An 11363-nucleotide genomic window follows, 5' to 3' on the forward strand; every position below is an offset into this window, starting at 1 on the left:
TGTATACTATGCTGAAAAATAATAGAAAACCTAAATTTTAGGCAAATTGAAATTTAAGAGATTTTTTAAAAGTCGACAATTTTTAAAGCCTATTTTACAATTTTAATAGAAGGCAATAGAAAATTAGACAAAGAAAGTTTTTTTTCCTGGTTGTTTTACCCCGGATGCATATATTTATCCAGATAAGCCAGCAAAAAAGATAGCTGAAAGTGTTTATTTTTTGCTGAAACAACATAATGTTACTGAATTATGTTTAGTACTTGAAGCAGATAGTACTTCAATTAAATCAAGCTAGAAAGGTTTTAAAAATTATTTACCTTTAAAAATTCTCTCGTAATTTTGTCACAAATTACAAATAATGTGACGTGTTGTCAAATATGGCGCCAAGCAGGACACACTGTTCGCCATTCATTTCTTTTTCTGGCAATAGAAGAAAAAAATTTTAATTCCACTTGGTACAACATAAAGTTTGGCAATGGTGATTTGTTGAAAACACAGTGGGTGTTATACAGCAGTTCAAAAGATTTTTTCACATTTTGTGTTTATTGTGTTTTTTTTTCGAATACATTTTTTGCAAAATAACAAATTTTCTGATCTTTTAAAATATTTTTTTAAATGGAAATATTTTAGTCTAAAACTTCCTGAACATGAAAACAGTCTAGAGAATAAAAAATACTATGCTTGAATATGAAAATGAAACATTTTTATACTCATACATATTCTATGGTTATTAAGGTGCTTAAATAACGTCAATAACTTCAATAACACTAATGTTTCCACTTTTGGAAAAAAAAGTTAAAATTTAAAGCAACTAAATTATATGTATGGGATCATGTAGATGCACCTGTAATGAATAAATTTGCAATCTGTCAACATTGCAAAAAAAAAGTTCTGAAGAAAATAGTAAATTGAAATTAAAATGGTCCAAAAATTTAACAAGAAACATAACTTGGCTTTTAAAATCGATTCATTAAATACTTAGACCATCATATAGCAATATGAAAATGCGAGAAATAAATGTGCTTCACGATTTAGACTTGGAATAAAATTAAGAAATGGAAGCAGACAACAACAGCTGTGTTAGTAAAAGGTATGCATTAAAAAGGCAAGAATCTATAACATGGAATCTATAACACAAAAAAATGCTTGATTTTATGCTCAAAGCAAATCTGCCAGAGTGTCTTGTAAATTAACAATCATTAATTCAATGTATTAAAAGCATAAATCAAGATTATATGTAAAGTATGAAGTAAATAATTACAACATTCGGAAAATTTTAAACATAACTCATCAGATTACAAACCATCATGTTAAGGCTTATGTGTTGGGAAGTCGCGGACCGGGCCGTCTTAGCAACATATCTACGTTGGGAGGGCCCCTTTAAATTTGTTTGGCCTGTAAAATGTATTTAGCCAGTCCGCCAATGACTTTTAGCAACTTTAATGCTTCAGGAAATATATATGTATAAATGATAAAAAATCATTTAACAACGATACTTTTAATTAAACGATAAATAATAGAATTTTATTTTTGTTTTGTATAAAATTTTATCAAATAATTTTAAGTCATTGCTGTAAGTGTACGTTTCAAAATGTTCTTTCGTGAGGGGCTGTTGCCTCAGTTTTTTTTCGAAATGAATCGTTTCGTAAGTTTCTTATCGCATATTAATGACAGTTTATAAATGCTTTTCCAAATTTAGTTTTTGCAGAAAAAGTTTTGAAATATATATATATATATATATATATATATATATATATAATATATATATATATATATATATATATATATATATATATATATATATATATATATATATATATATATATTAAAATTTTCAAAAAAGAAACAAATATTTAACAAAAAACAAATTAGTTCTTACTACAGGCATAAAAAAAAATTTGTATATAAAAAAAATTTTAGTAAAATAAAAAACTACAATTGCATTTTTAAAAGAATTACTTGTCTACAAAAATAATAGAAATCAAACAATCAGTTTATTAAAACAACAAAACACACGATGTTGATTACGCACGAATTCGAAAACATAGGAAACAGTGATAATAAATACAGAATGACAGAATTTTAAAAATAAAACAAAAAGTATTGCTCAAATTTTAAATCAAGGCATCGCTAAAATATGAAACCAAGACATCGCCAATATATATAAACAAGACATCGCTAGAATATGTAATCAAGACATCGCTAAAATATGTAATCAAGACATTGTTAAAATATAAAAGCAAAAAATTGCTAAAATTTAAATGCAAGATATTGCTAAAATATAAAACCAGTATTGAAGTCGACAAAAGAAAAAATAGTGTCAGTAAAACGATGGCTCTCGTTTTACTTCTATTGCTTGTTGAATATGGTGAATTGCAACTATTGAAGGGGTTAAATAGTTCTAAAACAGGAAACTCAAATGTTGTGTCTGGAAATTCTAGAATTGGGTTAGGACCATTTAAAGTTGAGTCAGGAAATTTAAAAGTTGAATCTGTGCCTTTTAAATTTGAATCAGAAAAATCTAAAGGCGAATCAGGAAATCTTAAAACTGTATCAGGAAAAACTAAAGTTGAGACAGGAAAAAAAGATACGATCGCACCTTATGCCCGAGGAAAGTGATAAAATATGTAAATGTCATTTAAAATTCAAAGCTTTTGACACTATTCTTTGTTTCTATTTAGAGTTTCTATTTTAAAAATAAGGTTTTGTGTTTTTCACTCTATTGCAAACAAAAACATTTGTTAAACATAGTAATAGTAAGTTTTTAATCTTTTAAATATTTATTCTTTAAATTTATTCTTTCAAATATTCTTATTTTTTTATTAATCTATTCATTCTTTTTATTAACTTCATATTAAAATTATTTGTGCGATTTAAAAAATCTTTCTTTTTCTAAAAAACATTATTGTTATATGCCTTTCTCCGAAGTAATTTATATATGAAACATATTTATATTTAATATAGTAGTAATTTAACTCATACAAAACTTAGTAACAACTTCCTGTTCCACAACATGTTGTAAATAGTGTTCAGCAATATCGGTGCCAAGATATCGCTAAATATCTGCCAAAGAGGCAAATCCAGTCATATTATTAAAAGGTAAAAAAGTTGTTAACTCATACAAATACATTAATATCAACCGCAACACAAGCCTTGAATTTGACAAGACTTGAATTTGACAAAATATTTACTATATAATATAATTGCCCCTGAAGTTTTTTTTTTTTAAGCAATTTTGAAGCATAGAATAAAGCCATATGATGAATCCCCTCAATCTATGCTTATATCTGTTTATTGTGCTTGTTGCCGAAGCCACTTTACCTACAACGCCTTTTTTCTTACCCCCACATAAAATAAAAATAAATCCAAGATGCAATTTTTCAAAATCGTTTTTTGAAAGTAGCTGTAAGTATTGCTCCATATAATGCAACCTACCATGGCATCCTTCCAATGGATGAACATTATGACATTGTATGCCACAGCACACTCCCCGTAAGACTCTAGGAAAGAATTTATCCAAAAAAGAGCCTACTACACCTTACGCTTAAATTCAAACCAAAGCATTATATAAAGCCAAGTGATTCATATAAATTGACAATGACAGCATACTTGAGTTTGAGTTTAAAACAAGAATACATAAGCCTGATAAAGAAGCTACAGTGAGAGATCTAACATCTCTTAAATCAGACTAAAAACCTCTTAAACATCACTTAAATCAGACTAAAAATCTCTTAAACAAGTTTAACTAAGCCAAAATATTTCAGGTATTCATGGTTATGCATTGCTGTTCTTAACAATATTTGATTTTTGGGAGGGAATGCAATTGTATTTTTAACTGATATATTGTGTCAATTAAAAATAATATTGTGTCAATTAAAAATAATATTAATGAATATTGAATTAGAATCATTGTTTCACCAATACAACATATGGAATATATGGCTGTATTGTTGCTCACAGGAACGGATTTCTACCGAATATATTTTTCTTTATGAAAAAATAAATATATATATATTTATATATCAAAGTTTCGCTCCACAGGTTTTTCATCTGTAATGATAATATTTTAGCAATACCAAAAGTTGAATAGCGTTTTAATTAGATTAGAGCCGCTTATTACTGCGTATAAATTTAAGCGAATGATGATTCTTTCTGTAATCATCACATACAGTCAATTTAAAAAATGTAAAGCAACTTGAAATTTACTGCTCACATCGGAGAAATTTTTTGGTATGGTCATATTACTTTGATTCTCATATTACCCAAATCTACCTCAATGTAAACGCATTTGCTCGATTATTATTCAAAACATCCCCAATAAAACAGGTTGAAAGCTTGATAAATGTAAGGCATTAACTTCTCAAACAAATCCAATCAAAAAACAAGAATAATAAGTACAACCTACTAAACTTCCAAAATTTGATTTGACTTGCATGGAAAATCTTCTTGTAATTCTACATGCATTTACTTTGAGCTAAACGAATTGGAATATTGTCAAGCAATTTTTTCTGGTGTTGTTGTGCGCAGCTTTAACAACATTTATTTAAAAAAATTCCATATATAGTAAAGTACGTTTCGGGCGTGGAGATTTAGAATGCGAGCATAGCCAAATCAAAACTTTTCAGCTCCAAAAACATAAGTTTATTTTTTCAAGCAGTTCAAGGAAATTTTAAAACTGGTAAGACAATAATTTAGGCTCAACATTTTATGCTGTCTTGTTTATTAAATCGTTATTTAATTTAAATTTGTAGTTGAATTGTTATTTAATTAAAGTTTGTAACTGAACTTTTATTTAATGTTTATAATTAAATCGTTATAATTAAAATTTTAAATCTGTTTGTCTAAAAACTGTTTATACATAACCATTCATGGTAAGCAACTTTAACTGCAACTTCATCAAGTTTTGGCTTATACGTGATCCGTGCCAAAATTCGATGAAGTTGCAGTTAAAGTTTGATGCATTTTAGTTTGCTTAGAATTTCTAAAGGATTACAGGAGCATAAGTTTGAATTGTATAAACTTGTTTCCAAATATGTTGAAAAGTTTGAAAACAGTGAAACATGTGAAGTAACAATAAAAATGTTTGCATTGAAACGTGTGAATATGTCTTCTATTATATAACATGTAAGCTTTTATATAACAGAATCCTGTGTTTGACAGAACCTAATGTTTGTAGCGGAATGATTTTTATTAGTTAAAGCTGTGTTAAAGCAAAAACCCTTTACATTAGTTTTTATCTTACATTCGTCCAAAATATTTATTAAAGAATCACGATAAGATTTTCCAATATTGAGTTCTATGGGCGGAATTTCAAGACGCTTTGTATTAAATCAATATTTACTAGAACAAGTACAAAGTGATCTCTCTTTTGTTTTAGTAATATGCAAAATATTCCCATTGAAATGTGAAATTAGATTTGCTCTGAATAGTTTTTTGCATGTATTTTGAGAAAAACGCAATTAGAAAAAAGTTGTTAGGCGAAACTCTTTGTAAAACTTTTTTTGAAACTAATAATTTTTATAAAATTTTTCATAATTCTTCAAAATATTTATTCAACAACTTTTGTAAGCACCTAAACTAGCTTATTTTGTAAAAAAGACAAAGTTGATTTTTTTTACCTAAAGGCGTTTTGAAAAACGGCTACAGAATGGCAAATCAGAAAGCAAGAAACCTTTTCAAATTTTCACCAAAAATAACTTTTTTTGTTTTTTTTTGTTTTTTTTTTGTTTGTAATTATTTACTTTGCCGTTTAAAAATGTTTACATTGCAAATACATTTATATAAACTATTGGCTGGAGCAAGAAGAAGGCGTATTCAGCCTTATCGCCGAGCCCCATTTAAAAAAAAATAATAGCAATAAATTCTACATTACCGTAACGTAAAAAAATATATAAAATAACAAATAGAGATGAAAACCGAAAATAAAATATTTTTTTAAAGAAGTGTTAAAAACAATTGCTAAAATGTTTAACAAAATATTAATAAAAAATAAAAAAGTAAAAAAAATAAAATTTCTTGAGAATGAAAGACAAAAAGAAATGAAATTTCATAATTAATATAATCACTAGATAAATTATTAACATCAGTGATATTTTATATATATATATTTTTTTTATTTTAAATATTTTGTATTAATTCATATTAATCACTGATACAATTAAATCTATTTTTTATATGATTGTTTTTAGTTTAAAATAAACATTTAAAGTTGGATATATCCATGAATAATAATAATCGTTTTGATTCGTCCTTAAATTACTCTAATGTAGTCTGTTTATTGTTAACAATATCTGGAAACTTTTTCCACATATTAGGTCCGCGGTATTTAATTGAATAGGAAGTTAATTTTAATTTATATTTTGGAACAATAAGATTGTTATCTGAAAACTTTGTTGAGTATTTATGGTTAATTTTATTAAAATGATTGAAACATTTTTGGAGATAATCCATTTTTTGTTTTAAACATAAATAATAAAACTTGGTGTAAATTAAGTTTATACACATTTAAAACACCGAGCCACGTAGAAGTGGTTCGCAAGGAACACTTCTGTCGGCTCCAAATACTATTCTGCACGCATGTTTTTGTTTGTTGTAGAATTTCTTTAGCTTTGTATGGTTAGTACTACCCCACACAATATTACAATAAGACAAATAACTATGGATAAAGGCAAAATACTATTTTTTCAGGGATGATATATTTTGAAAAGGTTTAGCCCTGAACATCATTGCAATATTTTTTGAGACTTTTTTTTCAATACTATTTATATGTGAATACCACTGTAAATTTTCATCCAATTTTACTCTTAAAAATTTATGAATGATTCACTTTTAATAAAAGTGTTATTAATTTTGAGATCTGGTAATTTAAGAGGAATATTTTCAGCTTTACATACTTTATGAAAAAGTATATATTTTGTTTTATCCGCATTTAGTGAAAGTTTATTACTTTCAAACCACTCACTAACTTTACATAGCTGTTCGTTAACTATTTTAAAAAGTGATTTAACATCTCTGTAAGAAAAAAAAAAGATTAGAATCATCAGCAAACAAAGTTAGGTCTAAAAGATTTGTTGATAAGTATAAGTCGTTAATGTACAACAGGAATAAAAGGGGTCCTAAGATAGATCCCTGAGGAACCCCGCAAGTTATGGAGTATGGAATTGTATTTGTTTGATCATAGTATAAAAATTGCTTTCTGTTTTTCAGATAATCTTTGAACCAAAGTAAGTTTTTATTTTTCACTCCGTAGTTTTCGAGTTTTGTTATTAGAATATAGTGATTTACGGTATCAAAAGCTTTGGACAGATCAATGAAAACTCCTAATGTAAAACAGTCATTATCTAAGGCGTTAGATATTTGATTGGAAATTTCAACTACTGCGTGTTCAATAGAATGTTTATTTTTAAAGCCAAATTGTTTGCAATACAACATATCATTCTCAGTTAGATGATTATAAAGTCTGTGATGCATTATTCTCTCAAGCAATTTTGAGAAACATGGTAATATTGATATAGGCCTGTAATTTAAAATATTTGACTTATCTCCAGATTTAAAAATTGGTGTAATACGGGCAATTTTTAACTTATCAGGAACAATATCTGACTTTAACGAGAGATTGAAAATGTGAAATAAAGATGGTTCAAGGACGTCAAATACTGATTTTACAATATCGACACTAATTTTATCAAAACCTTCACTTTTTTTACTTTTGAGACTGCTAAAAGCAGTTCTCAACTCACTCAGTTTTAAATCAGTTTCACCCATAAATTTATCATAAGTTTTTAAGTATGAATCGAATGGAATGGAATTATTAAGAATATTAGAGGCCAAATTTGGGTCAATATTAACAAAGTAGTTGTTTATTTCTTCAGCTATAACTAATTTTTCATAAACTAACGTTCCATTAATTAAAAGATTTTTTGGCAGCGTGCTTTTGTTGTAATTATTTTTTCTAATTAAATCCTTAATTGCATTCCATATTTTTTTAGTGTTTCCTTTGGTTTTTTTTAATAACATAGCAAAATAAAGTTTTTTTGAGTACTTTTTGGTTTTTTCAAATATATTTTTATAATTTTTGTAAATTATTTCATTTTTATAAGATTTTTTTTTAATTGATTAAGAAACAATTCATATGCATTATTAGCATCATTTGATTGCAGTACTAGATCCCAATCAACGCAATTTTGTAAACAGTTTTTAAATTTTTTTAAGGAGTTTTCATTGATCTGTCGCCGAATTAAGGTGGATTTTGTGGAAATATTGTTTATTAAAAGGTTATTTGTAGCTAAGAATGTAGGAAAATGATCCGAAATATCGGTCTGTATTATACCTGATTAAAGAGGGTTATTATGAAAGTTGTTAGTTATGATGTTATCAAGAAGAGTAGAAGACCTATTTGTTATTCTTGAAGATTTGTTTATTGTTGGGATAAGGTTATTTTGTAGAAGAGTGTTTATAAAATTCTTAGCATTATTATTTGAGGCATAGTTAATCAGGTTGATGTTAAAATCTCTGACCATATAAATATGTTTTTTTTATTTATAATTTTGTTTAGAAATTTTTTAAGATGAGTTTTAAATTTTTTAAGTTTCCAGATGGCGGTCTATAGGTAGTATTTATAATTGTGTTTCTTTCTGCATTATTTACTAATTCAATTCACAAAGACTCACAATCTGTTTCATTGACGCAGAGATCATTACATAAGACAAAATTTATTGAATTGTGAATATAAATAGGGTTAGGACTATTGTAATTGTAATTGTAAAAATTAAATACAATTACACATTACAATACAATAATATTGTATTGTAATATTACAGAAACAAAAAAAAAAAAATTATTTTGGCATTGTATTGCTGTGATGAAAACAATTACAATAACCATTGTAGTGTATTACTTTACAATAAAGTAGAAAAGCTAACGTATTTTAACGTATTTATATTCATCTCTGACAAACTTACAACTATTTTTGCTATTTTTATTTACGGATTTGCAATATATTGCAAATTTTATTTTTTACATATTCAGATTTTGCATCACCTATCTTGTTATGTATTTCTAAGCTCTAAATGGCCGCAAAATATTGCTTGTCTGATGATAGCGTTACTATTATGAAAAACAACATTCATAAATTATTTTATTCAGCCCTTTTATTTTTTCCTTTTGATTTTAATGCTACAAAGGAACTTAAAATATATATGAAAATTAACTTTAGTAACACAAACAGTTAAACATAATAATTCTTCTTAAATAAAAATATTAATGTCTTTTATTTTAATAACAATATATTGTTATAGTATTACAAAGACGAATTACAATACAATATTTATTGTTATTGTAGTGGGTCATTACAATACACTTTTTTTTTCAGATATTGTTATTGTTTTATAAAGATGAATTGCAATACAATATTTATTGTTATTGTATTACAGAATTAAAATAGTTTTAAATCACAAGTATTGTTATTGTTTCTAAATTAAGTTAATACAATAACAATAATTATTGTTACTGTTATTGTTTTCATTACAATTACAATAGTCCTAACCCTAAATGTAAATACAAATGCCCCCACCTGCATTTACTTCACGTGCTTGATGAATTGATGTGTAATTAATTAGTTCAAATTCATAATTTGCTTCACCGCATTTACACCAAGTTTCTGTCAGACAAATAATTTTAAAATGGTGTTTAATTGAATCCAATAATATTTTTAAATTTTCAAAGTTTTTATTTAAACTTCGAATATTGATAATTAAAATTGAAAAAGTGTTTTTTGTTTTTCTTAGATATTGTGATGATTCAGAAACTGAATAGTATTGACTTTCTAGCTCTTTGTGACTAAAATAATTTGAATCAGTGCCGTTATCATCGATGATGTCATTTTCATTTGATGATTTAAATATGAGATTTTCCTCCATTTTTAAAACAGTTTAAATTAAATATGCATAGTAATAATGAAAATAAAATTGCGTTAATTAATGACAAATATTATAAAACTTATTGCTTTTTTTTGCATCCCAATCGCGAATTATCAATTTATCGTAAGATATGAAGGCAAACTTACCAGCCGCTCTTTCAATTTTCATTTTTTCCCTTAAATCTTTCCGGATTTGTGTCGTTTCGAAACAGAAGTCTTCGTTTATATAAACATTTTTCCCTTTTAGTTTACTCGACTTCCTCAAAATTTCGACTTTATCTTTATAATCTAAAAGTTTTATTACTATTGTTCTTGGCTTTTTAAATTCTTTGCTGCAAGTTCTGTGGGCCCGTTCAATTATGACATTATTAGCAGATAAGATATTTTAAAAAAATTTCGCTTTCCTCCCAGCTTTCACCTTCATTTTCATCAATTCCATCTACTCTTAAATTATTACGTTTAGAGCGATCTTCTATCTCCCTCAATTTTTTTTGTATGCGTATACTTTCTGAATTGTTTTCTTTACTGCAAACTTTAGCTTTCATAACTTTTTCATCAATTAATTGTTCTTAAAAATTCAAACTAAGTTTTAAATCGTCGATGTCTTTTTCTACTTTTTCAAATCTGTCATTAAATATTTTTAAGTTTCCACTAGTAATACTATTAAATACTTTTTCTTGTTGCTTTAATGTCAGTTCAAATTCTTTTTTGTAATCTTCAAACAATTTTGTTATTTCTAATAATGTAACTGCCATATTATATAAAAAATTATTTATTTTCTTTTTAACACAAATAGAACTGTTAGTTTATTGCGTTTTTTTTCGTTTAACGACTATGATGTCAGAGAATGTGTATCATTTCTTTTAAAAAAACTTGTTTAGAAATTCCTGTAAATGCAACCTCTTTTGCAAATGTTTTTGATAATGCTGCTATAACACTTAATTTAATTTTTTCTGCTGAATAGTCAAAATTTTGACAAAAAGTAACATTGTTTTGAAGATAAAATTTTAGCATTCTCAGTTTCATCATCTTGTTGTTTTTTAGTAAATATATTTTCCAAGATTTGATTTTAAAAAGTGGGATGTTTTGGTACAAATTGTTCAAACCATTCAAATCGCAAATATTGGTTTTGAAATATTTCTTTTGACAAAACAATATTTTTTCTAATAGGCAGGGGCGGATCCAAATTACCTTATAAAGAAGGAGAGGAGGGAAAAGTTTTGGAAGAGGGGAAAGCGTTTTTAATAGTAATAATTCTTATTTTCTAATTTCATTAAAATTTCATTTTGATTTTAAACACCCTATTTAAATTAATCTATTCTTTTTAAAACAATATATATATTTTATTTTTATTTCAAACCACCTAACCAAGGTCAAGAAGGCCAATACAGTCGAGGAGGCTATTTTTTTTTAGTTGTAGTTATAACCCTCTCTCAATTCTTTAACT

The 11363-nt window shown here is 26.3% G+C and overlaps 1 protein-coding gene across 1 annotated transcript; it reads right to left on the bottom strand.

Moving 5' to 3' along the window:
• Positions 1–5132: 5132 nt before the first annotated feature.
• LOC136080374 (uncharacterized) lies at positions 5133–10671 on the bottom strand. Its single transcript, XM_065796989.1, has 4 exons — positions 10578–10671; positions 10335–10484; positions 7285–7994; positions 5133–5318 (listed from the first exon to the last, which is right to left on the bottom strand). The coding sequence occupies exons 1-4, from the start codon at positions 10669–10671 to the stop codon at positions 5133–5135; spliced, it is 1140 nt and encodes a 379-aa protein (XP_065653061.1).
• Between the last annotated feature and the right edge of the window lie 692 nt (positions 10672–11363).

The sequence above is a fragment of the Hydra vulgaris genome, chromosome 05 (genome assembly GCF_038396675.1).
Source record: "Hydra vulgaris chromosome 05, alternate assembly HydraT2T_AEP".
Taxonomy (NCBI): Eukaryota; Metazoa; Cnidaria; class Hydrozoa; order Anthoathecata; family Hydridae; genus Hydra; species Hydra vulgaris.